General features: G+C 38.9%; 1 protein-coding gene across 2 annotated transcripts in view; it reads right to left on the reverse strand.

Annotated features, from left to right (window-relative positions):
- Positions 1-734: 734 nt before the first annotated feature.
- Positions 735-27,504, reverse strand: part of LOC123867151 (rho GTPase-activating protein 100F) — a 63,964-nt gene continuing 37,194 nt past the window's right edge. Inside the window, exons 3-21 of one of the 2 annotated variants that reach the window (XM_045909039.1) lie at positions 27,036-27,119; positions 26,067-26,165; positions 22,724-23,000; positions 22,259-22,388; positions 21,801-21,965; positions 21,306-21,446; positions 20,945-21,075; positions 20,264-20,729; positions 20,105-20,190; positions 14,730-14,857; positions 13,790-14,030; positions 13,094-13,353; positions 12,566-12,751; positions 11,777-11,999; positions 11,249-11,449; positions 10,642-10,923; positions 8,924-9,004; positions 6,090-6,202; positions 735-5,663 (exon numbers count right to left, since the gene is read on the reverse strand). In XM_045909039.1, the coding sequence (XP_045764995.1) occupies positions 5,163-5,663; positions 6,090-6,202; positions 8,924-9,004; positions 10,642-10,923; positions 11,249-11,449; positions 11,777-11,999; positions 12,566-12,751; positions 13,094-13,353; positions 13,790-14,030; positions 14,730-14,857; positions 20,105-20,190; positions 20,264-20,729; positions 20,945-21,075; positions 21,306-21,446; positions 21,801-21,965; positions 22,259-22,388; positions 22,724-23,000; positions 26,067-26,165; positions 27,036-27,119 (3,795 nt within the window). In that variant the 3' untranslated portion in view covers positions 735-5,162. The remainder of the gene's footprint in view (positions 5,664-6,089; positions 6,203-8,923; positions 9,005-10,641; positions 10,924-11,248; positions 11,450-11,776; positions 12,000-12,565; positions 12,752-13,093; positions 13,354-13,789; positions 14,031-14,729; positions 14,858-20,104; positions 20,191-20,263; positions 20,730-20,944; positions 21,076-21,305; positions 21,447-21,800; positions 21,966-22,258; positions 22,389-22,723; positions 23,001-26,066; positions 26,166-27,035; positions 27,120-27,504) is intronic. The other variant, XM_045909040.1, reaches the window with a different exon arrangement.

Raw genomic sequence — 27,504 nt, forward strand, 5'->3', positions numbered from 1 at the left:
TTATCTACACACTCTAACATTAATTTTTTATAAATTTTTAAATATTCAAAATCTTAATTTATTGTAATTAATACACAAATATACATGTACTTAAATAAATTATTTATTGATAAGTTTCACAGTAAATAAAACATTATTTTCGTCAAATGTTTTTACTGCAAATCTCAGACTGCCTGTAGACATTTATTATTGTTTATAAATGGTGTCTCACAAGGAAGTTTATTGAGACCTCCCCTTTTTAATCTCTATACTAATAAAGAATTTCCAATTTTCACATCAGAAAATTCACATTATTTTAGCATCGCTAATATAAACAAACATCTAACAATATTTGAAAATTGTGCGATAAAAACTACCCTGGTAGATCAACAAACACAAAAAGTTTGTTATTAGATATATTCCGTGTCTCATTAACATGATTAGGTGATTTCTTTAATAAATTCACAACATATAATTTTATCTACATAAATAGGGCTAAAAGAACGTTCTTTCTCAAGATTACCACCGCGTTAAAGCCAACTGAAGCCGTGCGCCGTAGTCACTACACACTATAGCTGGAGTGCTAGTGGAAAATTTTCAGAGGTTGCTTGATAAAATCTTAAAGTTCTTAATATGGTTGTTCTACTTTACATGATTATAGAAACTTTCTTGCCAGCTGATCCATGTAAGCTGTATATATTAATCATAGGATAACATCCTTATGGCTCTTAATGATATATTGTTAAGACTTATCATAAGAAAACACCTGTTAGCAAAGCAGATTAAACTGAGAAATACCGACAATTGGTAAATATGACTGTTATTCTAGAAACGTAATAGATATAATATATTTTATGAAACAGTTGGTATGAATTTTTGAATTTTTATTGAGTAATATTTTATTTTCTGAAACAACAATATGAATGCCTGCTGCTTGTTATTTCTCGACACGATTCTGTTGTATTATACATTTTCAATAATAATTCCACTTATGTATTTCCCAGCACTTACAGATACACTTTTTACAGGAAAAAATAAAATTAACACTATCGCAAATGAACTTGGATTCATGTAATTACATCATTCTTTGATTTGTAAAATACGCATTCATAACTCACGAATCTAACTCAGACCGATTGGTTGTTTTTCTTTGTTATCCTACTCAGGAAAGATAGAGGGACTATATTAAGAACTCTTAGCTTATATACGCACGCCCTGAAAATTCTCCGCCAGTTCTCTGGCCACTACTGCCGCGATTGCGGCGGCTACGCACTGTCGAGCGACACTTCAAGTCATATTTACACCTATACTGTATGTACGGATCGTACTATTGAATTATCGTAATATTACAGTAAATATCATTATCAATAACCATTAATATGTTAATTATAAAATTGCTAACTTTTAACTTTAACATTATCAAAAGTGGCGCAAGGAGATATTAGTCAAACTGATCTCTACTTGATATTTTAAAACGATAAACTGAATGACTGACATAATATCAACGTGGGAGTTTGAGATTCTAAGTTCTCTTTATTAACTAAATCCCCAGACAGAAACCGGGGCGGGCCAGCTTGTAACTATTGTACAAATAGTAGGTAGACATGAAATTGATATTAAATAATTGAAACTTTCTTTATTAAATTAGACTTCAACAAGGTATATTTTATGGAAATCCTAAAAGGCAAACAAAGTATTGAGTTATACATAATCCATAGAAAAGCTTTTGAGAATAATGTATCTATGTCAGCTATAAGAGCATTATTATTTATATTGACTGTATCTTTTGCGCCACTCTACATAACCGCAAATTGTAAAGTACCTATTTAATAGGTTTCCATATTAAATTCTAATTTGATTTTATGTAAAAGCGATGTACAAATGTCATAAAAACTTCAAGATTCCTCCGAAGAGATGTAGATATTACAATGATTTTGTTAAGAGCGTAATAATCGTTACAAACTCTATGGCAGCGCAATATATTCATATAGTTCAAACTTCCAAACTTTCCAATAATACGACCCGATATATTCATTCTGACCACACGAATAAAATTACTATTTATGCCAATAATTTAGGCTCGATGGTACTAGATGTCTTACTTTAATAAAATGTATCAAGTGTACAATGCTGAAGATGAATGATTTCATAATAATTCCTATGACCCTCTTCAAATGCTGTCAGTCGCTGATTTACTTCACTTGCTAACTTCATTCACAACACCTTTATGTTACCAACTGGAGACATTTCATAGGTAGCATGCGAAAAACCGTTCTAAAGCTTTCACATTAAGTAACACTTCTTGCTACGTTACTTAAAGTAGCCAGTGAAAAATCACAAAGCGAAACCTCACAACTTAGAAAATTGTTGTACCTATTTGACCCCGCTTTATTGTTCAAATAAAAAAATATATCACGCTCGCACGGTCATCGACATAAGCTAAGATGCTAAAGAGCACGCGATTGAGCACACTCACATCGCCGCATGTGAGAGAGGGAAAACTATCTAGTCAATTTAATGTAACACACATTGCAATCATTTGCTACGTTTCACGGAAAACGAATTTTTACGATTACAACCACAAGTGTGATAATTCACTTTCCGTGATAAACCAGTCTGTGAAATATCAGTTCATAATCATTATTCTTACATTAATGTAGCAAACTATTGTAAGTGTGAAAATTGAAAAGCACTTTCCGTGAAAAAATGCATGTCTGGAGCAAAATTAATAATTTCACCAAAAAAGAATGATTTAAAGTAGCAGTAATGCCCATCTCTATCACCAACATTATTTCGTTGTGAGTGAATTTAGCGTAAAGTTTCGACTGTCAAGCCATGGGATTGTTAGCATTTGAATAGGGTACCTAATACTTATTCAATTTTATTCGCATGGCTCTATACAAACGTGAAGGCAATATCGTTCTCCCATTAAAAATGTATTAGATTTTTATAAATTCATTTATAAAATCATATTGTCATCGATTTTCAACCTTCGGAATAGTTAAGAAATATCCGTGCATGAATTCTCTACCACGCTCTACTGCAGTCGCATACATCGCAACCATCTAATTAACTACGAATAAATTCATTTCTTTCATATATTTAGTTTAATTAATTTCATACATTATAAGCACATTAACATGTCAATACAATAAAGTCCAACTTTTTTATTATTATCTCGAAATATTTTAGTTTAAGATTAGTTTAACGTATAACCACAAGAGGCCTTTCAGCCGTGCCCCCTTGTAAATGAGTGATAGTAGAATAAGAATTCATGAGCGAACATTCAGTATTAAGTAGGTATATAAAAGGCGAGGTTCCAACACAAGTCCTAGTATTATCACAAACGAGAAACAGGTAAAACGGTAAAGTATCAAAAACGTTGTGTCCCTTATCAGTCGTGTCTTTGTGCAATGCTATTTTATAATAAACAGTAATAACAAAACTTCTCTTGAAGTGTTGCTCAAAAGCTATCTGTAACCGAACAGCCTCCGACAGACATATAAATAAGTGTAATTAATTTAATAGGTACTCTCTATATAAAATGGACCAATCATGGCAGTGAACATTTGAATCAGTGCTGTCATTGGTCGATTTCTACCACTCTTATATGTCTAGCAGACGCTAGTTATAAGAACTTAGGCATTATTTGCGAATTTCAAGGATGTGATAAGAATTGATCAAATAACATTAGTAAATATTATAATCATTAGCATAGTTTTATGTCATCTGCTCGATTGCGAGAAATCTGCATCAATCATCATTAGAATCGCAATCGTTGTGATAGGTTGAATTTATGGTATTCTTGTTGCAACAATACATTAGTAAGCGAAAATCAACCAATGAGATATGATACGATCGTGAAATTGTAGCTGTCATTCTACCGCAATCGAACCGCCAGTGATATCATACTAGGTTTTGATTTCGCCTGGTAATTTTTTATTATTGTATCTGTTTGTCCCTACAATTAGGTACATATTATTTAAGTTCCCTAGTTGAAATATTTTAAAAACTATACCTATCCGTCTAACTTTTCAAGATTGATATTATAACGAATCATATTATTATATTACAATGTAACAAAATTTAATTTAAAATTCGCAAATAACACCTCCGATCTTGAGATTGCGACCGATGTCTTAGGATAAATAAATCCATTCCTTCATAGAATTAGCGACTCGTAAAAATGCTTTGCTAAAATCTATATTAGTTTAATTTACCGTTATACATATTATTATATTTATTAAGTTATTAATGAACAAGGAATATTTGGAATATTTGAAACTTTCATAACAGTTTACAATTACTAGACCTTTCCATCTCGTCACGTAATCGCTCGTTCTACGACGGATGTCCATCGAGTGGTCCTGTACGAGCTACTTTGATATGGTCTCAGTCTCAAGACATTCCGCACGTCTGATCTACTCGTATGATACACTCTCCCTACTCGAGCTACTGGCTCGCGTGCGCCGGCGACACTCGCCCGGCGTCGTACTCCTTAGGACTACTGTACACTTCTGACGAGGATGAGTCAATGATCTGCATGAAATGGTACAAGTAAGCCGGATAGTGTGGACGGTGTACGCGAGCCTCTGATATGTGGGATGATGTGTGTAGCGCTCGGGCCGTCCGCCGAGGCCCCGCCCGAACGGTACAAAATTGGAAAGTACCAACATATACGTATTTAATTATATACAATGTACAATACAATACGATAAACACTATAGCGTCTACGGGGCGGGGCGCCGGCGCCGGCGGGCCTCCGCCTGCGCGCCAGAAGGTAAACATTCTCACAATAATATACATCGTAACTCGCTCTATATATAACAAACATTTCACGAACGCGCACCACGCTCGGTAAACAACATAATATACAGCAGAATCGTAGCACTCTTTCGATTCGATAAAAAAATTGACTAGAAAATCTCAATTCGCTATGAGCACTGTGGCGTATCGCTCGCTGCAAGACGAGGCGGAGTCGAGGCAGCAGAGACGCTCTCGGCCGGGTCTCTACTCTATACTTCGTTTCACTGATTCAACATAATATCGTGTGAAGAACTGCAGACTGCAAGTTTCCGCCTCGACGCCGCGCCGTCGCGACTCTATCAGTGAGCGCGGTTACATCGATTCTTAAGAATACCAAGAGCAGGCCGTCCCGAATGTCGGTCCTGCGAGCGACACGCCTATGTGTGCGTGGACGAGGAGAATATGTCGGCGGCGCGCCACGCCTCGGCCTCCTCCTCCTCGTCGTAATGTTGCAGGAACGGGTTGGTGGAGCTGTAGCGCGGGCTCAGCGCGCCGCTGCCGCTCGAGTTGAGCGTCACGGCCAAGCCCGCGGACGTGCCGGGGATCGCGGAACGCGGCGACTCACGCGAGCCTCCCTCCCGCGGCGTGGACTCCCGCGGCGTGGTCTCCCGCGGCGTGCTGCGAGGCGAGTCGCGAGGGGAAGCGCGCGGCGACTGGCGCGGCGACATGCGCGGCGAGCTCGCGCGCTCGGGCTGGCGCAGGATGGACGACACGGAGCCGCCGTGCTTGATGGTGTCGGCGGGGCTGTGGCTACCCGAGCTGCTACTGGGCGAGCCGGGGGATGACACCGTCACCTGCCGGGAGCGAGGCGGCGCGGGCAGTGGGCCGCGCAGAGGCGACTGCGGACGATATTGGCCTGCCCTGACTGATGAGAGAACCTGGACGGCAAAATACCATCATCATCAAATAATAATCATCAATCACCTCCAATGAAAAAAATCCAATTTTGATAATGCGAAATGCGTTCTATGTTAGGTGAATCGCTTTCCATCAAGTTAAATTGCAATAAGTAGGTACGTAATCTAAATACCCTAGAATTTTTTTTAATTTATAGAATAGCGCTTGGCTGCAATCTGACCTGCTCAAGTCATTATTAATTAAATATATTTAGTATCCAACTTAGCTAACGCCTAAAACTTAGCACGCTAAACGAGTTTTAAAAATGTCAGAATATTTTTCAGCACAGCAATGAAGATTAGGTACGATGGTCATACCTGTGCCTACGGTTCATGTGCCTCTAAGCGTGTGTGCACGGTGCATCTACATATAGCTAGGTTATATTTACTTTAAGCAAAATACTTTACATGTGCGGGCGGCGAGCGGTCGGCCGCGTGCCGAGCCGAGAGAGCTGGCGGCGGAGATGCTGCTGATGCTGCCGCTGGATGCCGATATGGACTGGCTGAGCGCGGAGCTCGGCCTGCGACATACCAACCACATGTAACTTATTCTATATGTATTTACTTATTTTTATTGCGAGATAGGCTTGCGCTTGACGACAGTCATGCTTAATAACTTAATTGAATTTCTAATTCAATATTTGGGTTCGGGTCAACGTTTTACACCAAATACCAAAGGATTCGTCTCATTTCGTCTATGAGCTAGAGACCTGTGATATGATCCGGACAGATGGACGGACAGGTAGACAGACAGACAGCAGAGTGACATTAGGTTATAGTGCTCCGTTTTTACCCTTTGGATACGGAACCCTAATAAAAAGCATGATAAGGTCTAGGTTGAGCGCGCTTATCTAGAAGTCTATTCACTCTTTCCTTGACGGTAGTTAGGTTATAGGTACGTGGCAAGAAACACGGAAGCCGTAAGGGCATTTCACACCTTAGCCACATTGAGCAAAAGCGTTTCGTACGAGTAAGTAGATTGAATGTCAAAATATGCCGCCTATTCCTCGGTTATACCTGGAGTCCCTAAATCAAGACCCGCGGGCCAATAGTCCGCGAGCACAACCAATTTAGGACGCAGTAGCAGGGCAGTAGGAACATACCCGATGTCCAATTTTTTATTTTTTTTCTAAAAAAAATATTCGCGCCTCACCACATAAATAGTGTACCTACCATAGGCAACATTAGGGCACTTACCTAGTCCTAAAACTAAAATTTGTGCGGAATCTAAAATAGGAGTAGATTTTTGGCATGATGAGTTAAATAAGTCTTGGCCCTTCGGGTCTTAGGATAAAAAGTTTAGAGACCCCTGTATTAGACAATTAGTTTTTCTCCCAATTTTATTAGTCACTAATGTAACTGATGAATTACCTACCGTCCAAGGCTATAACTAGTGTAATGGTCACCAAAAAACTAATCTGACTGACTTACATATCACTGTACAGCTTTAACTGTCAGGTCTAGAAACTTTAGAATTTACATAATATGTAAATTATCTTTACAAAGACCTCTGCTAAGAAAGGGTTTAGATGTTCCACCCGAGTAAAGCTAGTGCAGGTTAGCTAGCCTAACCTACCCAATCTAGCCTGTACTGTCCCACGTCTGGGCAATTCTCCTCCCATTGCTTTACAACTTCCTATTCTTTGTCTCTTCAGGCCACTTGACTGAAATGCACCAACCTCGTTCTAGCTTGCCTCGTTGGTGCTGATAAGTTTAGGGAAAGCAAAAAGGACATTTTTATCTTTTCTGTAGGTACCTCTATAAAGAATTAACGTTTAAAAAATACCTAAAGACAGCGCCATAATTTTGACCAACAGCTTCAATTAGGTAGGCATCTTTTTTCATCAGAATGATCATTCATTTAGATCTTGACTTTTTCCTCCAATTTTAATATGTCACGTCTTATACAGTGCGTAGTGACTAGTGATAGTGTACGGATTGATTTGACCATGTGCTACCAATAGTAATTATAATTGGTTTTTCTGGTATAAGAAATTATAAAGCACGATTTCAAATATTACCAAACATTGTTTGTTTTAGTCAATTATTGCTATGTAAAAATGTTTTGTGATAATATGTGCATGTACATCGAAAATTAGTGAAATGTTTGATTTTTGTCTTGGTCACCAAATAATTTTCCACGTTAAGCCAATAAGCTACCACAGAAACTAAAGGTAGGTAACATTTAGTGAAATAAATGAAGTACGAAATTTAACTAACAGGGTAACTGAAACACATAAAGCATAATGTTATAGACTGAATACCCATTGACTAATATCACCCGAGCAATCGGTGCTTTTTAGCAGCTGAGTCCAATTTTAGCGGCTTAGGCTTTCATCGAGACGCTCAAAAACGATTCAGGAGATCAAAGAAATCCTTTGAGCATTTCATAGCTACCGTAGAGAATCTTGGACTTTTATTTCAAGCGATAACGCTGAGTTATTCAAATATTTTCAAAATTTAACTGGACATGAAACTAATTTAAGCACAAGATTACTATAAGGTCTTGTAAATAAATTAGTTGAATATGCACTTAAATGTTTCTTTCGATCAACTCAGCCTGTAGCTGCTAGAGTGGCAAGATGCTCAGACGATAGTAATCAATGTGTGTCCAACCATAGACAGAATCACAGTAGATGTAGGTCAAGAAGATAACAGTTCGACACGGCTCAATAGTCAACAGCGATCAGAGGTAAAGCCTAGACTATGACGAATAAAGCTTTCCAGCAACTACACATGATCGTGTCATGGCCTCAACCGTACCGACACATGCAAAACGAAGCACAACCATGTATCCGTATGATTACGGACAGCAACATTAAATGCCAGAGGTCCTAGTGTAACATTTCAAGTTAATTAACGTGACATGAGCGTTCGCGTAGATCTGTCAAGTATTGGCGGAAAATTGTCGTGAATGGACATCTCCCGTAGAACTTTGACAGATTATCGCTACTCTGGTGTCGTATTTTTAACTTGAAAACTTACCCTGGATTCGGGATTGTTTAGGGGACATACCATGTACTCTTACATCTACGAAAACATTAAACACCTCACATTGCCATAAATATATATTTTTAATTAGAGCAGGAGCGACAGAAAAGTTCATGGTCGAACCAAATTTTCGATACGTTCTGATCCATTCACCAGGACAGGCAAACTTCATGCATGTAACGGTCTGATTACGGTCACATCACGGTCATGTGTGGTGGGAGGAGATCTTTAAGTTTAAGAAATCTCTTAACCTTGGGGGAGGGTGGCTGAGGCCACTGGCGACGCACTGACTCTGTTTCCACGCGGCCCGGTTGCTGGCTCGCCGCGCCGAACTGTCTACAAACATACATGCGTTAAGGTACCGCTTAGTTAAATCAGCAACAGCAACACGAACGGACATGCAAACAGCAAAGAAAACACAACTACTGGTTAAAATGAGATGGGGCGTTTTGAGATTGGGCGTATTTTCGACGCGTATGAGTTTGTTATTGCACGCTTGCATTTCAATGGGGGAACCAAAGTCCAAATAATTAGCTTGGTGACATGGGTAGGCCATTACTATTGTAAAACCGATGGACCCTAGAGCAGACGTGCTTTGGAGTGGAGTCCATCTCCAGCCAGCTTGACTAACCTTGAGATTTGAGAAGGTAGCGCGAAGTATCTGCCTAGAAGGTAGCCGGGTGGATGAGAATGGCAGAAGATTAAATCAGTGATGCACTCTCGGGACGTCCTATATTCAGCGGTGGATACAATCAGGGTAACAATAATGATTATGAAAAAGGTGCTAAAGATATAGCAACATGATCGCAAGTCAATTTTTGCGGAGACATACTCATAAGTTCATACACACAAACCGCTAACATTATTGAAAAATTTCTGCATAGGCAGTAATATATCTCTTCAGTTGTATCTGTTACAATACGATAGGGACACGCCATGCCCATGTCGGGCAAAGGTCTTGTAGAAATTGATATTTAAAAAAACTGTTTCGTTACAGAGACGCGCCGCGCCCCACACATTAACTTGCGCGAACATACTAAGTTCGTGCACGCAATTTCGGTATAATAACACCAAAGTGAGTACTATTTGTATAAGTATACAAACAAGCGGCAAGCACTAACTTATACGTGCTGAAAAATAATCCCAATCTGAAAACGTCTATAGAGAATGAGAAAGGATTTTGTAACCGAAATAGGTATGTCTTAGCTAGCCACTAGGAATTTGAAATTTCTAGAAATACTATAAGGAATTATAATACTCAAATTTAAATCTCAAATATTCTAGCAGAATTTAGAATAGTAAATTTTACTAAGAAAGAATGACGAGACTTTAATGATGATGCTATGATTTTTGATTCAGAAGTTTAAAGAAATAGTGAAACTGTATAAAATATTGATGATAAATTAAAGAAGGTTGTTTTATATAGCCTAAGTTGTATATTAGCGATAGACAATATTATGCAATTTACGAGTACGATGTGAAAAAGTGCCAATTGAAAATAGTATTCTTATGAAATATGTTAAAATCCTTCCTTATCCCATCAATAACGCTTAAGTACAGTATTTTTATTAGTTCAGAGATTCAAAAGTGTTTTAACATTTTATAGTAATTATATTATGTAGTCAAACCCAGCTTGCATGGTATTAAAAAAATAGTGTCTGTTTTTATAACCAATTCTTGCTCTAAAAGTGTTTCTTTATGATGAAAACGATAATATTAAAAATTATAATCTTTATGTTTACATTTCACAAGAGTGCAAGCTTGATTGGAAGCTGAGTTTGATACTATTGATTATTGTTTGATTATTCTAATCTGTCAGTAGCTCAAAATTATGTGAGTAAAGTGAATTTGAAAACTGTATTTGATATTGATAGTCAAATGTTAAAGAAGACAATGTAAGAGTCAAGAGTTATCACAACACAACATAAAGAACAGAAAACAAAAGCGACAACATAGACGAAGACATTACCTGAACGTTTTGGCGGAGGCCAAATCTGAAGGAGGCACTGCAGGACATGTATTGGACGTTGATACTCAAGTTCTGTGGGTGGTTGGGAATGCAGCATTAGTGGTGGCGCCATTGCCACGGCTAGGTGTTGTGGAGACATTTTGTTGCGGTCCTGCGCAGCCACCACAAGAGCTAAATGGTCGAGTAGAAAGACCAGTGTAGCTCTAGCAGCTCGCGGCAAACACTCCACTATTGAGGCCATTAGACGAGCGTTGCCTTCTTTGTCGTCTGGTAGGCATACTCCTGCAAATTTAGAATAAATAGATCGATGAATTTCTTCTTTTTTTCGATATTTTTTTCAACTGTGCATCAGATTTTAAAGAAAAATGCGTTAAATATAATCATTTAAAATTCAACCCATTTTGTACGAGATATAATCACTGCCATTATTCTCAAAAATTCCTGACTTCGTTTTAATGATTTCTAGATGGTCATAGTAAATTATTCAAATCGACTCAATCGTTGCAAAATTGGCCTAATTTCATGATTAAAAATATCAAACAATTCCAAGTACTGGAATAAGTACCTACTTATCTTCAAAAAAAATATTCGATCAATTTCTACTCACCAAGAGCATCCAATGTCATTTGATACAAGCAGCGGCTGAACAGTGGCTGTGGCAGTTCAGTCAAGTAGTCCTTTAGGACGCCGGTTATGACGTTGATGTCAGGAACCGAGTCAGGTGTGAGCTCGACTCCTCGTGCGTTGCGTTCGAATGCTTCTCGTAGTATACGTTTCTTGTTCGCAGACCCACATAATCGATAGAGACCTTTGGATAAAAGACATACTTTTGATCGTAATTTAAATCAGCGTTTTGATTTTAACTTTAGAATTTATTGCTGTTTAAACAAGCATAATTCTTAAATTTTTAGATAAGTATCAAATTTTAATTGGAAATTTCGCTGCCCCCGAATCCTATTTGGGCAGTGCTCAGAAAGTTTCAAGATATCTTCGACGATGATGATTTGAACCTGTAATGTACACCTATTAGTCGTGTAGGTGAGTCGTGGACAAGTGTACAATGGCGTTTTTAATATGGTCGTAGTATGGCTGACCTTCCTGCTTCGTAGTCGCTATACAGTATACCTACACTTACCAATAATATCCAATCCACGTCTCTCAATCTCCTCAACACATCGTCTCACAACCAGGGGGACAGGCGCAGCGTGGGGTGGTCGTAACTCGCGCGCTACCACCGTCTCTAGCTCTGCGCCGAAGAGGGGTGGTGGTGCGAGTCGAGGCGCCGCGGGTCTTCGGCGGAACAACTCGTGCGGCTCCGTGTGACGGACGCGCATATAGAGCGTGCCTCGAGGTTCCATCTGGGATAAATCGTCAAATTAGTCAATGAAAGTCCTTGTGGTTCAGCCCCACTATCAGAATTCGACAAATGATTTTATGTCATGAATTGTGTGGTCGGCATTAATCGTATATCGTTCCGCTAATTTGCGATAGCCTCTTACACTATAATAAAATTTGCCCGAACTCGCATCATTTGCTGGATTCCTATAATGAGGCCATACTGTTGGAGATATAAGGAGTCAAACAAATTTCCAAATATAAAAAAGTTGTTTCTGAAGCTTTTCGGTATCGATGTAAGAACATTCTGTTCTGAAAGACCAGACCACACCTAAGAAAGCATATAATTAATTTACCAGGATTTGTCACGTTTCTTTTTGAATTCAAAGCTGTAATAATACTTGTCATCGTACTTTTTCTCTGTGCTTAATACAATACATTATTGCCTTCAAAAACAGTTAGGTAATTTTGGCACAGCACAGTACTGAATTTCGCAATCTTGCTTTACAAAAACTATACCTATGCTATAAAAAATTTGAAACTTATATCTATGGTTTTATTTTGATTATTTTGCCGCTATTACCCTTACTTTTATTGCAAGCTGGTGTGATGCAGAGCGGGACAGTAAATCTGGCAGAGTCACCGCCCCTCGGAAACAGAGTTTATGCCTGTGCTGCGGGTCCCACGAGTACACCAGTACATCCAATTGCCGGTTGTCTACGAGCTCCAGTTCGAAGGACTCGTCCCAGTCGAACTGCAGTTCACCAGTACGGACCTGATAAACAAAAAAGTTTTAAACGGGACTATGTATGTGTTTTATAAATGCGGAGGTGGGTCTGTCTGTCTGCTAGTTTTTCATGGCCCATCCGTTTAACCAATTTTGACAAAATTGGATAAAGCTTGAATTGGAAATTGGAGCTTGCATCGCGGGGATGGGTATAGGCTACTTTATGTTCCGGAAAATAAAAGAAAGCCCACGAGATTATTATAGACCTAAATCGGCAGGAGCTCTTATAAACCAAAATATTTTTGCTATTATGGACCGATCGTAGTGACAATGTTTTGGTGCAGGATTCTTTGAATTCAAGTTCTTAATCAAACCGGCAATAGAACTTACCACAGTTCGAGCTTTATGAACCCGGTCGCACTCCAGAACGCAGTACAAATCTCTCGGCGCCACGGGTGGTTGCGGGGGTGCAAGTGGTCCTGAAGGTGGAGAGCCCGGTGAGGATCCCGTAGGAGCGGGGCGCAACCCTCGGCCAGCGAGAAGGTGCACCCACAGCATGCCCGACACTCCGCCTGAGATACGGGACAAGCCAGTCATGGATGTCGACAAACCTCCCGTGCCCGGCTTTTCCACTTTGTATTTTAGGAACTCTGAAACAGAAAGATTTTAAATGTAAAGGGTATTACAGTTGGATCTTATACTAGCAGGAGTATATCTATAGTTCGCGGCACAGGTCGACAAAACAATCGGGGTATGAGATGAGTCGTAGAGGGGTCCCCCCTTTAGAGGTATTTTTGCCTGCTTGATTCATAGCAACACAATTTTGTTTGAAATTGTTCTTTACCTACCTACAAATACCTACCTACCTACCTACAGGTAGGTAATAGGTACCTACTAATTTAGTTCAATGTTGTAAGATCTCATGCTGCCTGTACGGTAATTGTTATAAAGAAGTAATCACCATTAGGATTAATCTCCAGATGACGTTGGTGGCGGTGGGCCCCAGCCGTTGCGAAGACAGAAACCTTGCAGGCAAGTGACACGGTCCCTCTATGTGACTACGGCTGGCCAGGCATGATGAATTACCATTAGGATTAATGTCCAGATGACGTTGGTGTCGCGAGCCCGGGGTCGGCACAGGACTGGGACAAGTGAACTTGGAGCCCAGCTCCAGCAGCTGTCTCACGCGACGAGCGGACGGCGAGCCGCTGGCGGTGGGCCCCAGCTGTTGTGAAGACAGAGACCTGGCAGGCAGGTGACGCGGTCTCTCTATGCGACTACGGCTGGCCAGGCCGAGGGATGAGCCGAAGCGACTGCCGCTCTCCATCTAAAAATAAAATAAATTATAGTTTTATTATTTCATATATAATCATATTAGATCATAATTATAGTAAAAGTGGTGATAGCTTTGTGGTCAAGACGTTGTCCTCCTATTCAAGCAGTCCGGGGTTCGATTCCGGGAACGTACCTCTAACTTTTCAGGAGTTATGTGTGTTTGAAGCAATTTAAAACCACTTGCTTTAACGGTGACGGAAAACATCGTGATAATGTGTGTTCTCAGCGTAGTAGTACGTAGGGAGCCTGGACCCTAGTCCGCTAGTGGGCGGCGAAAAAGTCACGTGGTACAGCTCATCCGTCGTGAACACTGAGGGAGACGAGGGCAGTCGAGCTAAGCAATGATTTAGGTACTCACATTCTTAAGGGCATTATGTATGTTCTGAGCAGAGTAGTGCGTAGGGAGCCTGGGCCGTTATAGTCTCTTACAACGCGTTGGTGGAAGGTGCGAAGGAGACCCATGCGTGGTACTCGTCCGTCGTGAACTAAAGAAGAGGAAACCAGTCGACCTGAACACAACTTACATTCTTGAGAGCATCATGTATGTTCTCAGCAGAGTAGTGAGTAGGGAGCCTGGGCCTTAGAGTCTCGTACAGCGCGCTGGTGGAGGGCGCGCGGGAGAGCCACGCGCGGTACTCGTCCGACGTGAACACTGAGGGAGAGGAGGGCAGTCGACCTGAACACAACTTACATTCTTGAGAGCATCATGTATGTTCTCAGCAGAGTAGTGAGTAGGGAGCCTGGGCCTTAGAGTCTCGTACAGCGCGCTGGTGGAGGGCGCGCGGGAGAGCCACGCGCGGTACTCGTCCGACGTGAACACTGAGGGAGAGGAGGGCAGTCGACCTGAACACAATGCTTTACGTAATATTATATGATCAAACGAACTTGCAAAGTGAAGTTCGATCGATATTATATGAGTACGCTTCATTCGAAGATATAACTAACAAAATGGTAGTACCTTTACCTTGCAGGCAACACTTCGCACTTTTAGAAAAGAGAAAGTCAATTTATTTTATCTCTTGTGGGTAGGCTCTGTGACGGTTCGTCATTCTTTTTAGAGTAAGTAAATAACTACCAGGAACAAAATTTTCCTGATAAGGGTTTGGGTTCGGGAGGGTGTATATATCTTCGAATGAAGCGTACTCATATAATATCGATCGAACTTCACTTTGCAAGTTCGTTTGATCATATATTATATTTCGTCGCTTCATTCTTCAGATATAACTAACAAAATGGTAGATGTTTAGAGAGGAAAATTTTGCATACTTAAAAGTGAAAAATAAACAGCCAAACAGTAAACAGTGTTTAGCCAAACAAATCACATTTTATATTAGGTAACAAAATAAATCTTACACATTTATTTGATAGGTATACAAAGAAAGGTAAGTTTTTAAACCAACTAGGTAAATAAGTCATTACTTATTAGATATTCTATATTGTAGTCAATTCCTGTCACTAGGAAAACCTAATTACGTTTCCCTAGGTAATAAAATAGACTTGGCCAAGATACCGTCATCTAATACTCTGCGATGGTAAAATTTGGCAAAGGACAGGAGCTGCTTGTCCAACTGACAGGTTTCCTAATGGTATCCACCGAAATACTGGAGGCGCGCGGCGCGGATGTGGCAGCGTGGCGCATGCTGTGCGCGCTGACCACCGACACATCCACGCCACTTTCGTCCAACACTTGTTTAATCCACCTGCTGATGGTTTGGGCGGTCGCGGGCCTGAACGGTCGTTTGAATGTTAATACCAGGTTATTCGAAGTTACTGATCTAATCTTCTTGGTGAGGAATAAATAGTCCTCTATGACGGTAGCGGGACAAATGACCTATTCTCATTAAAATAAGGTAAAAACAATACCGGCTGCTCACGTCCAGCTGCGGAAGTTTTAATTACGTCTGATATCCCAATTACGATTAATTACGATTAACGCCCGTGAGACCTAAGTACCTACTTATCAATATATTATACAATTTTATTAGCGAAAGAGTTTGTCCTCGATGTGCTGTGCACAGAGCAAATATCAATTTTTCGGTGATTTTTTCTAACGAAAGATTGGGTATCCAATTGGCGATATTTAATACTAACTGTGGGTCTCAAGTGGATGAATACTTCGATGTGGCTGGTCTTAACTTATAGGCACCTTTAAGTAATCGTTTCCCCGTCGCTGGTAGTTAAATCACTAGGTACCTAAAGTAAAGACCGTGCGGAACGGTGGGTGCAGGGAGCAGTATGCGGCACCTTTATTAAATTGTTTAGTTAAAAATATCATTATAGACGAAAGTGAACACTTGTAGGGGTCGAGTTTATTACCGAGACAGAACTGCCACCATAATTTATAGGTCCCGCTGTATTGATCTAAAGTATTTTTAGATAAGGATGCCATGATTAAGTCAAGTGCCTGTTTTCGCAATAAGCTCCCTAGCCTGCCCCGGATGCGTCTCTGAAAATTTCCAAGTCAAAATTAGGACTCATAAGTGTATTTGATGTGGTAGGAATCTTATTCGACCGCCACATCAAATCTGGCAAGATATCCACGTTGGATTTTAAATCTTACATCGTAACTTTTGTGCTTATTAAGAACCAGGCATTTCAGTCTTTCTAATTTCTTCGTATATAACCAGCCATATCTTGCAGCTGGGCAGACTGAGGTGAGAACACCTATTAGGTGAGCGAAATCCCTAATAGTACCATTCGGTAGGTATAAAATTTGTTAAGGTCCAGCTTGCACTTTAACAAACATCCCATACAAACTAAACAAACAAAGGCATTTCGTGGCTATTTATTGTAATATAAAGTGATGTTTATTATTATGTTTTTTTTTTTTTTTTTTTTTTTTATTAAATGGATTTTTACCAAAACTGTACAAATAGATTTGTTATAGAACCTAGTTTATTTTCACAAAAATTTTTGATTGAACTTATGCTTTATTCAATACAACAAATCGTGTTATTAATATGATTCGTAAAACTAGGTACGGGAGATTGATCACTACATAATAAATAAAATAGTTTTTGTAAACATGATACATTAAATGTTGAGACGAAAGATTGATTTATTTTAAACATGTATTCAATTACGTGAAAGTCTTTTCTATGATGGTAAATTTGTAGCTTGAAATCTTAGATTTCTTGGTTTTAGTGGAAGCTTACCCTTAACTAGGTTCAAAATATTGTTTCGCTTATCTGAGGGAAGCGATATTGTCCTATCAACTGTGTTGTACATAAACCCCAAAAACCTGTTGAGGGTGTAAATTACTTTTATCGTAATTAATTACGAAACCTAAACAATTAAGTAACCTTACAGTTTCGTTACGTTTCTAAGACATTTGTCAGAGCTGTCCACGATGCACAAAATGTCGTCTAAATACACGACTGATTGAAATGCGATATATCCGCATACCTTAGATAACTAAGTACCTCCTTCATTATTAATTTTGTAAACGTCCGTCGGGCGGAACATAGACCCATAAGGCCGTTTTCCCACTAGACACGGCACCACATTTTTCCCGTCTGCTTGTGACCTGGTGTCAATGTCATTTTTGTTCTCGTTTGTCGTGTGGTGCGGTGTCGTTCAGTGGGTAAACGGTCCATAGAAATGTATGGCACTCGCAGTCGTCACAGTATTATGTCGTGCCGTGCGGTGTGCACTGTGCAGTGGAGACACGACGTAAGGCATCACATTTAACTCGTAAGTTAGGTATTATTTGCGCATTTCCGTTTTCGAATTGAAATCGTAAATATTTATGTTGGGCACACGTTACTGGGACCAGTAAGTAGGACTCTTTAAGATCTATGGTGGCCATGAAGCCGTTTTTTGGTATCATTTTGATGCCGTTCTATAATCTTCCATCTTAAAATGAGAATTGGAAACGTATTAATTTAACTGTCAAAGATTGAGAATAAACCTATGGCCGCCGTTAGATTTTTCAAGCTAAAAAGGTGTTAGAAATAAACTGATCTTTTTGAGGTTTACACTTTCTAATAGCTCCTAATTCTAATAATTTCATAATGGCCAATGCCATTTCCCGTTTTTCTCCAACTGAGAAGGTATTATGAGGGATATTATATTGCACTACTTTATGAGTGAATGGTAGGTAGGTATACCGTAACCGTTGCGAACCCAATCTAAAACTACATAATTTTTAGTAATCCTAAGCCAACAATTATTGTAATGCTGCAGTTTGCCAGCGTGTACCTGTGTTAGCGCCGCGTTGGGGCGCGCCTGTTGGTGACGTTCGTCGCGCTTGGAGATAAAGATGAGTTCCGCGTTGACGGTGGCGGCGGCGTCATCGGTCGTGCGCGGCGGTACTGGGTTCGGACTTCGATGTCGAAGTTTTCCCTTTTTTGATTTGGAGTCCCTGTTTCTCAATGGCCTTTCAGGCTTTTATTTTTTCCAGGTACTTAAGTGTATTTCCGAAAGGAGTTACAGATACTGGTCCCGAATTACAGATAAAAAGGATTTATCTAGTCCCGGGGTGATCAGTTTCGATCTTACTTGTGTCTCAGTAAAGTGAAGATCGGTAAGTATTCGGCAGCTATCCGATAAAAATTTTAAACGCTTGTACCTTGTCACCATCGGTCAATAACAAGGTCATCGCTTTATTTATGGCCGTTATACCTAGGCCCAACTGATCCTGCCTCGACTGAAGCTTTCTGTCTCGGGCCCTTACAATATCCGCGACAGTGGCAGATATATCTGGATTTAAATTCGGAGCTTTTAACAGTTTGCAATTTTTTGGAGTCACGTACTTTAAAATTGGGAGCCATCGCTGCGCCAATTTACCATGAATGCTGGGACTATAAATCGGTATATCGTCCGCTGCGTCCCCCAAAGCATGTAATAATTCCGGCTCGAGTTCCGGCACCGACCGGCTCGCTGCATGCGTCTTGTGACGACGACGGAACAATTTCATCCACAGCTACGCAAGCTGACGGAGGCGGAGCCTTTGGCTGTTGTGGTGACAGCGGCGATGGCGTTGGCGAACAAGATAACAGGGGCGGTGCGTTATTGTTTTTATTTGACCCTTGTGTTCCGTTTTTTAAAACGAGAGAACGGTGTTAAAAGTTAAAATTTTGACGGTAGTTTGAAATAATATTTTAGCAATAAATCTACCGAATTAAACATTCGGGAACGAAAAACGAGAAATCGGTATTAAAAGTTAAAATTTTTAGGGTAGTTTGAAATAATATTTTAGCAATGAATCTACCGAATTAAACATTCGGGAACAAAGGGTGTTATTGGCATCCGCTGAACCATCGTGTTAACCCGCAGTTAACCGCCAGGTCAGCCTACAGATACCTTCACTTGTCCGGTTAAGTCGACCGGCGCTAAACCCTTGGGTTGATTTTTAGTGTCATGCTTGTCCTTCGTGTTAACCCTCAGTTAACCGCCAGGAAAGCCTACCTGACACTTTACGCACGCCAGGGAATTACACACTGTAACGCATTGTTAAAGTACTTACATTTGTCCTCGGAATCCGACGATGAGTACACAAATAATCGCCTATGAGTACACAATTAATCGCCTATGTTTTCTCTCACTATGATATTTAATTTATTCTTTTAATTTGAAGCGTGCGCTTGTTGCCTCGCACGGAAAAAGAATGACGAACCGTCACAGAGCCTACCCACAAGAGATAAAATAAATTGACTTTCTCTTTTCTAAAAGTGCGAAGTGTTGCCTGCAAGGTAAAGGTACTACCATTTTGTTAGTTATATCTGAAGAATGAAGCGACGAAATATAATATGTAGACATTATAAACAAATTGTTTAAATATGTCCTATAACCGGACAAATTCTTTTGCTCCGTTTTTGAGAGAATGTACAGATTATGACAAAATTATTTGTATTTGCGTTCGTCACGTTAAAATCTTATCGTTATTTAAACTACAAACGCAAAAATACCACATAAGTACGAGTATGTACGAGGAATGTTATTATAATTTTCACGCAATTTAAAGCACTGTCGAAATGTGTAAATTTCTCATGATATTTTATTTACCTTAAAAAATCAACAAGAACGTAAGAAGAGTAATTAGATTTAAAAATATCATAAACCGACCTCTGGAAGAACGTAAGTCTAATCGCGAGGACAACGGTTCTGGTTCGTCTTGAAGAACACTTCCCGCTCGTCTGGATAATCCCAGTCTGTGTACCAAGATAAAAAAGAATTAAGTAGCATCAACTTATACAATTCAAGATTCAAACAAATTGGTCTCACCTTTGACCCGTTCCTCTTACGTCTCTTGGTAAGGAGTTAAACTTCGAACCAATGTCCCTTCCTAACGTGCTACTTCTGTAACCACTTAATCCTGAATAATAAGGCGTCCTTGTGGGTGCCGTTGCCTCAGTATCTGAAGAATAGTCCAAGCTACGATTTCTCCTCGATGTTCCAAACTTGCTACTATATGATGGAAGTCCTAATCCCGTAGTCCCATAGCCTCCTCCTAGAGCTGAACTCAATCCGGTTCCCGATAATCCAGTACCGAGTCCAGAACTCGTTAACCCTGAGCCCACTAAGCTTGAGCCCGTTAAGCCACTCAGTCCAGTAGTAGATAACCCTGAAGGCAATCCAGGTCCAAGCCCGGTTCCTCCAAGGCCAGCTGCGCCGAGGCTACTGCCAGGTAGTCCAGATCCTGGCATTCCTACACCGCCGTAACGTTGCCCATATCTTGATAAACTTGAAGCTAGAACAAAGTAATCAGTCAAAATTTTTCGTTCGGACTTGAAATACTTTTGTGAAATATGTTTTGAACAACATTGATTGAAGTCAGTAACAGGAAAATTACATAAGTCACGGTTATCAGCTAGTGAATAATATAAGAAAACCCAGGTAAACATTGTGAACATTGCCCAAAGAAGAGTAAATAATAATATTATAATGTTTCATCAAATTGCTTACCACCAGGTCCTGCAGTGGAGGCTTTCAAACTTGACCGTAATAACGAATGTCTACCAAAATCTGAATGTGTCTCAGCCCGTGGCAACTGTTGTTCTGAACCAGATCGCGGTACTCTTCCTCCAAAACGCATACTGTAACAAATACATTGTACTACAATTAAAGATTTTATTCAACTATCGGTTTGGAAATAATAAGAACTGTCCTAGCGTTTCTGCGGCTCGTAACGGCTTTTTACATTACATAGTTACTGTCTCAGAGCAAAATATTAGAAATATTCTAAGGTTGTAGATTTTTTTCCTAAATGACCATAAGCCAAAGAAAATACCTACTAAGTATAAGGAAAATTTAATAGCCACTGTACCTTGGACTGTCGGATGGATAGAAAGAGTGCACTTTCTCCGCCAGACTTTCTAACGTATTGGGATACGATCGTTCGTATGGCACAAAATGTGTTGCTTGTGACTTTGGCTGCTCCGTTATGACTGGTGGTGGCGGTCTATAGCTGCAAACATAATATTACTTTATTTATGTAGATGAGAAATATTTTAAAAAACACTGTAATACCATGAAGAAACCATCAATGTGGCCACAAAAATCCACTTGAATATTGAACAAATCAAACAACTTGTGAAATGCACTTAATTCCGCCTCTTTTTTGTTTCTTAAATTTTTGGCACGACAATTATTATTATAATCAACCAAAACCAATAACTAGATATTCGGCCTACTATGGCCGATATCAATTTAATTTTCCAAATCAGATTGATTTTATGAGCTCACTTTTTATGAGGGCAACTTATCGCAATAATTTATAAAAGTGTGTATGCAGTGTGGTGTTTTGCTTTTAAATGAATACCTCCAAGTTGAATGGTCTGAAGGTGGTCTGGAGTTATAATAAAGGTCAAGTGGCGTAGAGTCCGGTGATAGAGCTCCGAGCTGCATACGACTCCTCTCTTCCCTTCCATCGCCGACCGGTCGAACCGTGCTACCGGGACCCCCCGTTGATCGAAGAGTACCGTGTCTAAAAATGACAAGTAGAAACTGCATCAGAAAATGGAAAAAAATCCCTATGAAATGAGTCATATCTATGAATAACTCTCTGTTTTTCCAATACGAGTATTGTTTCTGAACTGCATTCTTATGAATTTTAAAACTCGTTTTGAGGAAATGAATTATTATCAGTTTTTATGAATTTAGTCTTGAGATTAAACTAAAAGACTTGACTATTCGATTCCGCTTTGAGCGTATTCTTTTATTTTCACTCATCATTCATCTGCAATCAATCATTAAATATAAGTTTTTTTTGGAAATTACTGTGAATAAAGCCCGTCCAACCGATCTCGATCTCGATCGTCATCGTCTCTACAGTCCCGTTTCAAAACAACAACTGGTGGAGGCTTGTGTTCCGTACGCGGCAATGATGGTGATCCAGGTCCTGATTTGCCTAGAAACAAACAGATAAAATACAACTTAAGTACTTAGACATCTACAGGAATTTATAACAGGCTTTCAGGCTTTGTAGTTTAAGGATAACCTATAAACATTATCTATGACAACGGCCTACAATTTGAAATACCTCATTGTTTTGCTTTACAAGCTTTGTCTTTATCTTGACGAAAATGAAAAGTAGGTTATGCAAATGCGCTACCAATTGAAAATATGGAAATGTTGCTACAACAGACAGGACTTTAGCAAAACCACAATCAGATAGACTTGCTCAAGAGACATATTACAAATGACATAAAAATTTTGAGCAATTTCATTAAAATTATGCTTTACCTTTTCTCTGCCTGGTACAAAGCAGTAACCGCCGTGGTATCGACATAATGATAACCACGTCATCCAATGACATTCTTCGGACATCCACCAAGTTCACAGCCAAAATCTCGTCTCCAACTTTCAAACAGCCGCTGTTATACACCGCTGATTCGAGAGCTATCCGGGATATAAACACGCCATCTGTCCTCGCACCACCGTCTCCTTCTCTGATATACAGGCCCAAGGTTTGACCAGGGCGCTTGACGATTTCCACTAGTTGTACTATGTGGCGCGCGTCCTGAGACAAATATTAGCGTTTTAGTATTTTGTTGCTTGAAATGCAGTACTTACATAAGTAAGTAACTTGGATAACCAAAATCTACTGATTAAAATTCAATCTTTTATAGTCACAATTTTGGGATAGGGATCAGATCAGAGATAAAAATTTATCAAAGGGAAATGATGCTATGGACGGCGCAGCTAAATTGGTGAACACAAAAGATTTAAGTTTTGAAAACTTTATAAGAATTAAATCAGAAATAACAGTGTAATAGCAAAATATCATACTCGTTGCAACAATTTTCTGATAAGCAACGCAGATAATCTAGGCGCATTGTACGAATCGACCACGGAACTAAGTACAGCAGGACGTCCACAGTGCATAGTTGGGGTCGAGAGATGAAAGTGCACATCCCAGAAATACTACTCTATAGGCATGTCTGCAATGACATCAAATAGTAAATAGGTGGTGATGCAGCCTAAGGTAAAGCGCGCCTGTTTATTCTTCTTTAGGTATATATTTTGTTTTTAACCCCCGACCCAAAAAGAGGGGTGTTATAAGTTTGACGTGTGTATCTGTGTATCTGTATGTGGCATCGAAGCTTCTAAACAAATGAACCGATTTTAATTTAGTTTTTTTTTGTTTGAAAGGTGGCTTGATCGAGAGTGTTCTTAGCCATAAACTGTGTCTAATAACTGTAACCTTCACTTGTCGGGGGTGTTATAAATTTTTGATTTACACTTGTAACACAATGCAAAGTCTCGGACGAAAGCTTTCAGAGAGTTTTTCGTTGTCGAAAACTCTATAAGAATGGAATAAGAAATAACAGTATCGTAGTAAAATGTCATACTCATTAGTCATTGCAACAATTTTCTGACAAGCAATGCAGATAATCTAGGCGCAATGCACGAATCGACCACGGAACTACGGCAGGACTCCCACAATGCATAGTTGGGGACGACTGGAAGTGCACATCCCAACAATGCTAGTCTAGATTGCGTTCGCATTCCCGCCGGCGCGATCTAGGCCAGGAACAATGGGGTTGTCTGGAGTGAGCTCTTTCAACGTTCTGTTAGGTTACGAGCAGCATTCGGGTCAATGGAGCAAGGAAAATTACCTGTTTTTTTTAAAACAAGTAAGTAATTTCAAGATAAATTAAAAGCGACCTCATTATATTGTATTCAATATAGAAATACAATTTGAAAAACTCAAGCTTTTATGGTAGCTGCACCACCGCCGACGAGGAAGCGACTATCTATTTACTATTTTGTCACATAGGAGTCCAATCCATGTATGATTCCATGTCAATAAAAGAGATAAATATAATATTACTTGATAGTTGATCGCTGACTACATGAAATTAGAGCAACTGGAGCTTGTAAATCGTGTTTTTTTTAATCTGCACAAATTGCCTAAAGTAATTAATAGTCTATCAGTATCAATCACAGAAAAAGTTACAGTTTACCAACTAACGTGATTAAAAAATAGGAAATGGATTAATCCGAAAAAAATGCGCCGATTTGAGAACCTGCTCTTTTTTGGAAATTGATTAAAATGTATAATAACTAAGTAGTATACAAGGATCCCAATCTTTCTTGAATACGGTAGCTTGAGGTAGGTATCATAAAATTAAATGGTAATTCAGAGGATGCAAATGCTGATGAATAAATTTCCCCTCAAAGATCCCGCTAGTCTTGATGTGGGGGAGGCGTTATTGACTTAAAGGCGCTTTTTACCTTGAAAGGTTTCTCACAGAGGTGTAAGATATTCAACGCTGTAATGACGCTTATCAAATAGGGTATTTTCATATCATTATATTATTACTAGATACTAAAAGTGCAGTCTAAGGCTGAGATCTATAGAGCGCACTTTGACTTTGCTCAGACTTAAGACACTGTTAAAACGAGACAGCGTTATACCGCTGGCATAAATCTGTCTCGTTTTAACTGAAACTTAAGTCTAAGCAAAGTCTAAGTGCACTCTATAGATTTCAACCTAAAACACATTTCACACAGGCAGAGTGGAGTGGAGCTAAAGCAGCGTCTTTCTTGTAACAATTCAAACTAAGCATTTTAAACTTTTACATAACATCGGTTGCTCTTCGTTTTTTGTTCTCTTTAGATATACCATTTTCAAGCATAGGTATTGTAATTGTACCTAAGTATGCCAAAAACATAAAGCTGACTTTAAGTTGTTATTCAAAAAACTCGGCCTGACTCCACTCCATCTGTAGGTATGTTTATAATTTATGAATAATTTATGAATAATATAAAAATGTAATTATTTATAATTTATGAATTCGTCACATCTCGACAAAGCGACCAGTCGCATAGCTTAGACCGAAGGCATGTGGATTTCAATATTTGCACTGGTTACCAAACACGAGCCCTTCTACCTAACAGTACCAGAGATGTTTTACTCTTATAAACTACTTAATACTTTTGAACGCTACGAAAAATCTTAGCAAAACGCTATTTTTAACCGAGATTTGTCCTACATTTTTTTTTTGATCAAAAACAAATAAGTAAAACACAAATTTTTCTTAGCGAAATATTGTAATTCTGCGCCATAACAAAACGTTTAAAGCACCCCAGAGCAATTGTATCAAATGCGATGCACTTATATAGATGGATTTTATTCCCCTTGGCAACAGACACCGGTGAAGGATTTTTCTCAATATCCGTGCTTATTACAAAAAGGAAGATAAACGCTCCGTGGGGATCAATGAGGGCATGAGTGTACTTGATTTATATAAAGAAAGTGGAGAAAATACAGTATAGGCTCAAGGGTTGTATCGTGTGGAGGCGATACGTTGTAAATAACAATGTCAAAGACAAAGTTAAATCCTTCTTTGTTCAATTTGACTCTCAAAACCCTACCGAAGTCTTAAGGACTAGACCACCAATTCGCTGGATAACTGGTAACTTTTAAAATTAGGTTAGGTCTTAGGTACCTACCTATTAAGTACCTACTCCGTATTGGTTACAAAGCTCGGAAAAGTAACGGTTAAAAATAACATGTATGCTCTGCTTAGTTAGTATTATAAAATAAACTAGAAATATAGGAAGAAGAAAAAATACAGACCTGTAAAGCAAAGAACTTCTTGGCGGCTTCTATGTTATTTCTGCCAACTTGTCTTAGTTCCAGAATTCTTACTATCATCTCACCGCGTCGCTCCACCGCCTGTAAATTATAAAAATACGTTTAACAATATTTACTGTAAATCATACAAATGAATTGAATAAAGTTTACTGTAAACCATAATATTTAATGTGTTTTACACTAACAGTTAAAATTGTATGTTTTCTAAGAAGACTAAGTAGGTACGAGATAAAACGTAAACCATATATATTTAATGTGTTTTACACTAACAGTTAAAATTGTATGTTTTCTAAGAAGACTCAGTACGAGATAAAACGTACAAATGAAAAGTATTTGTACGACGAGTCTACGATGTTTGCGAAATTTTTAACACTAACTTGTTCCGATGGGAATCCTAACAGGCGCTGAAACTTGCGAGACTTTACAAAACGATAGAAAGAACTGAACAAGAAAAATAAATAGCAACATGAAATTTCAAGTTTTATATTTACAGTGAACTTATAAGCTATTAATGTCCTTCTGTAAAAATGTATGTCAGCGAAGGTTTTGATAATTCTGGGTGTACCTTAATTCGGGTTTAGAATCTGTATCGAGTTAAAGACAGGTTTCTTTAATTTTACCAAAACTTTTAAATGATATCCATATTGTAATACAAAATTTAAAAAAAATGTCCAGCGTTTAAGCAACAACTAGTACCATCAACACTTAGAGGAATTAACAAATGTTATGTACGAGAACGTAAGGGCTACTCAAATACTATGTCCAACAGTGGATGTATATTGATAGAGAATGATAATGAATGTTAAACTTTAAAACTTTAATAGTTACAAAAACAAATCGTTTTGTAATTTATATAAAAGTATGCATAATAAATTATACCTAGTGTTAAATATTTAATGGTTTTTACACAAATTCGTTTTGTAATTCATATAAATGGTTAATTACTCTTACCTCGAGCGCCGCGGCTGTGGTGGCATCGTGGTCGTTTTCCACCATTTCAATTTGCCTGAATATTTCATTGCTGACACCCGATACCTAAAAATAAGTAATAAATAATATTTGTGTAAGCGTATAATAATTGCTGCATTAAAAATTGATTTGTAATTGATTTTCGGTTCAATGGTATTCACGATAACTGCACTGATAAGGCATAATTAAATCCAAACTACCTTTTAATAGGTAAGTCTTTTTTATATTAGTCATGATTAACAGGGCTTTTATAAAAATTAATAAAAAAGGCAGACACACGCATTTGTAATACTAGTGATGATGCCCAAGAGTTCGTTCGCGTGGATATACTTATGTTTGGAAAATCCCGCGGGAACTATGGATTTTTACGAGATAAAAGTAGCCTATATGTGTTAATCCAAGGTATAATCTACCTCCGTCCGGTAGTTTTTGCGTGAAAGATTAACAAATA

This window comes from Maniola jurtina, chromosome 7 (assembly GCF_905333055.1).
Source record: "Maniola jurtina chromosome 7, ilManJurt1.1, whole genome shotgun sequence".
Lineage (NCBI taxonomy): Eukaryota > Metazoa > Arthropoda > Insecta > Lepidoptera > Nymphalidae > Maniola > Maniola jurtina.